This window comes from Poromitra crassiceps (assembly GCF_964638095.1).
Source record: "Poromitra crassiceps genome assembly, chromosome: 1".
Taxonomy (NCBI): Eukaryota; Metazoa; Chordata; class Actinopteri; order Beryciformes; family Melamphaidae; genus Poromitra; species Poromitra crassiceps.
In genome coordinates, this window is record NC_139623.1 from 110,904,595 (window position 1) to 110,906,161 (window position 1,567).

The 1,567-nt window shown below is 35.8% G+C and overlaps 1 protein-coding gene across 2 annotated transcripts in view; it reads right to left on the bottom strand.

Annotated features, from left to right (window-relative positions):
• The window catches only part of tbx20 (T-box transcription factor 20), a gene marked incomplete at both ends in the record, with an annotated part of 24,207 nt that extends 22,882 nt beyond the window's left edge, over window positions 1-1,325 (bottom strand). For both annotated transcript variants that reach the window (XM_083638078.1, XM_083638077.1), the window contains one exon: window positions 1,199-1,325. In XM_083638078.1, coding sequence (XP_083494204.1) covers window positions 1,199-1,325 — 127 coding nt within the window. The remainder of the gene's footprint in view (window positions 1-1,198) is intronic.
• Window positions 1,326-1,567: the final 242 nt, after the last annotated feature.

Genomic DNA, 1,567 nt, shown 5'->3' on the forward strand with positions numbered 1-1,567 from the left:
CATGAAAGCTCTTGGTCTTCGCCTGTATATTTCGACTTATTATCTTATTAATATCATTAGGCTATCATTATTCTTAGTATTTTCATTAGTAGGCCTAATACATTAGCTGACCATACTCTACAATGTAAAAAGAACAACAACAACAATAATAATACTACTAATACTAATACTACTAATACTAATATGAATACTACTACTACTAGCTACTACTAATAATAATAATAAAGCACAGAGATGAATGATGAACGAGATTTCATATGAACGAAAATATATTGTTTGGGAAAGCATTTGCTCACTTTGACTCGAATTACAAAAATAAAGGGCAAAGGAAATGCCTGTATCTGTATGACGATATCGTTTGAATATTTCTGACAGTTTTTAATGATAAACGAACCAGGCATTAAACATTTAGTGTATGATTGAACCCGATCCATCAATTCCATAAAACATGTTATTCTGTTATGATAGCCTATTTAAGGATATTCACTTTATTTGTAGAGCTCTATTGCAAAAGACTAGCCTATAAATTTGGAGGTAGACTAATCATTATCATGGGCTAGGCTAAAATACAGAGGATAGCTGTCAAATATAGCAACATTTTGTCAGCCAAGCATAGGCCTAGCCTACTTCAATTGACTTTAATGTTATAAATACTTTTACCTTTTAATGGATTTTTCATTTGTGATACAAATTCTTAATTTCAAACAAATGCAATTATAACTTCCATGGGTATGCCTGTAAACCTATACGGGATGTCAATTGACTCCCCCACACACAATATATTACAGATTTTTATAAGTTTGCAGTCCACGATCTAAGGCTTTTACAAATTACATTATTAATTACATTATTAATTAACAATTACATTAGACCATTGGCACATAATGTTTGTGTGTTTTAGGCTATTGTTAATAGACAATTTACACCTTTATTTGTTTATCTGTTGTTTTAGCCAGTATGTTTTCTTCTTGTAAGCCTAATTACTTTGACTTATCTTCAATACTCTACATTAATTCCAGTTTTATTTATTTTTTAATTGTCGTTCCCTCGGCTGCTACACCGACCCACTTTCCTCAAAAGGAAGTCATCTTTCCACAATTTTGGTGAAAAAATAAACAAGGTGAAAGAAAGGTTTTTAGATGTAATCTATCCCTGAGTCCTGACTGCATTCAATTTAATATTGCCCTCTGCAGCTTACCGAGAGGCTTGATAGTGTTCTCCTCCGTGTCTTTGTCCTTGGGTTTCCCACTGGACATCAGGGCGGCGATGGAGAAAGCATTTGCCCTGGATGAGAGCTGTGGTTTCGGGGAGGACGTGTACTCCATGGCGGTGGGGGGAAAATCCAAAAGAAAAAGAAAAAGAAAAGAAAAGAAAAGAAAAACCCCACAAATAGAAAACTCCTGAGCCACTCCAGTCGCCTGTTGGCTCCCCGTGACAGAAAAAACGCACGGTTTCTCCGCGATATCTCGGTCTGTGCGCGCTATAGGCTACTTTCCTAAATGGATAAATACTCGCCAGTCAAACGCTTGTTACAACACGGTGCATGCATGGTCGTGAGGAGGACTGA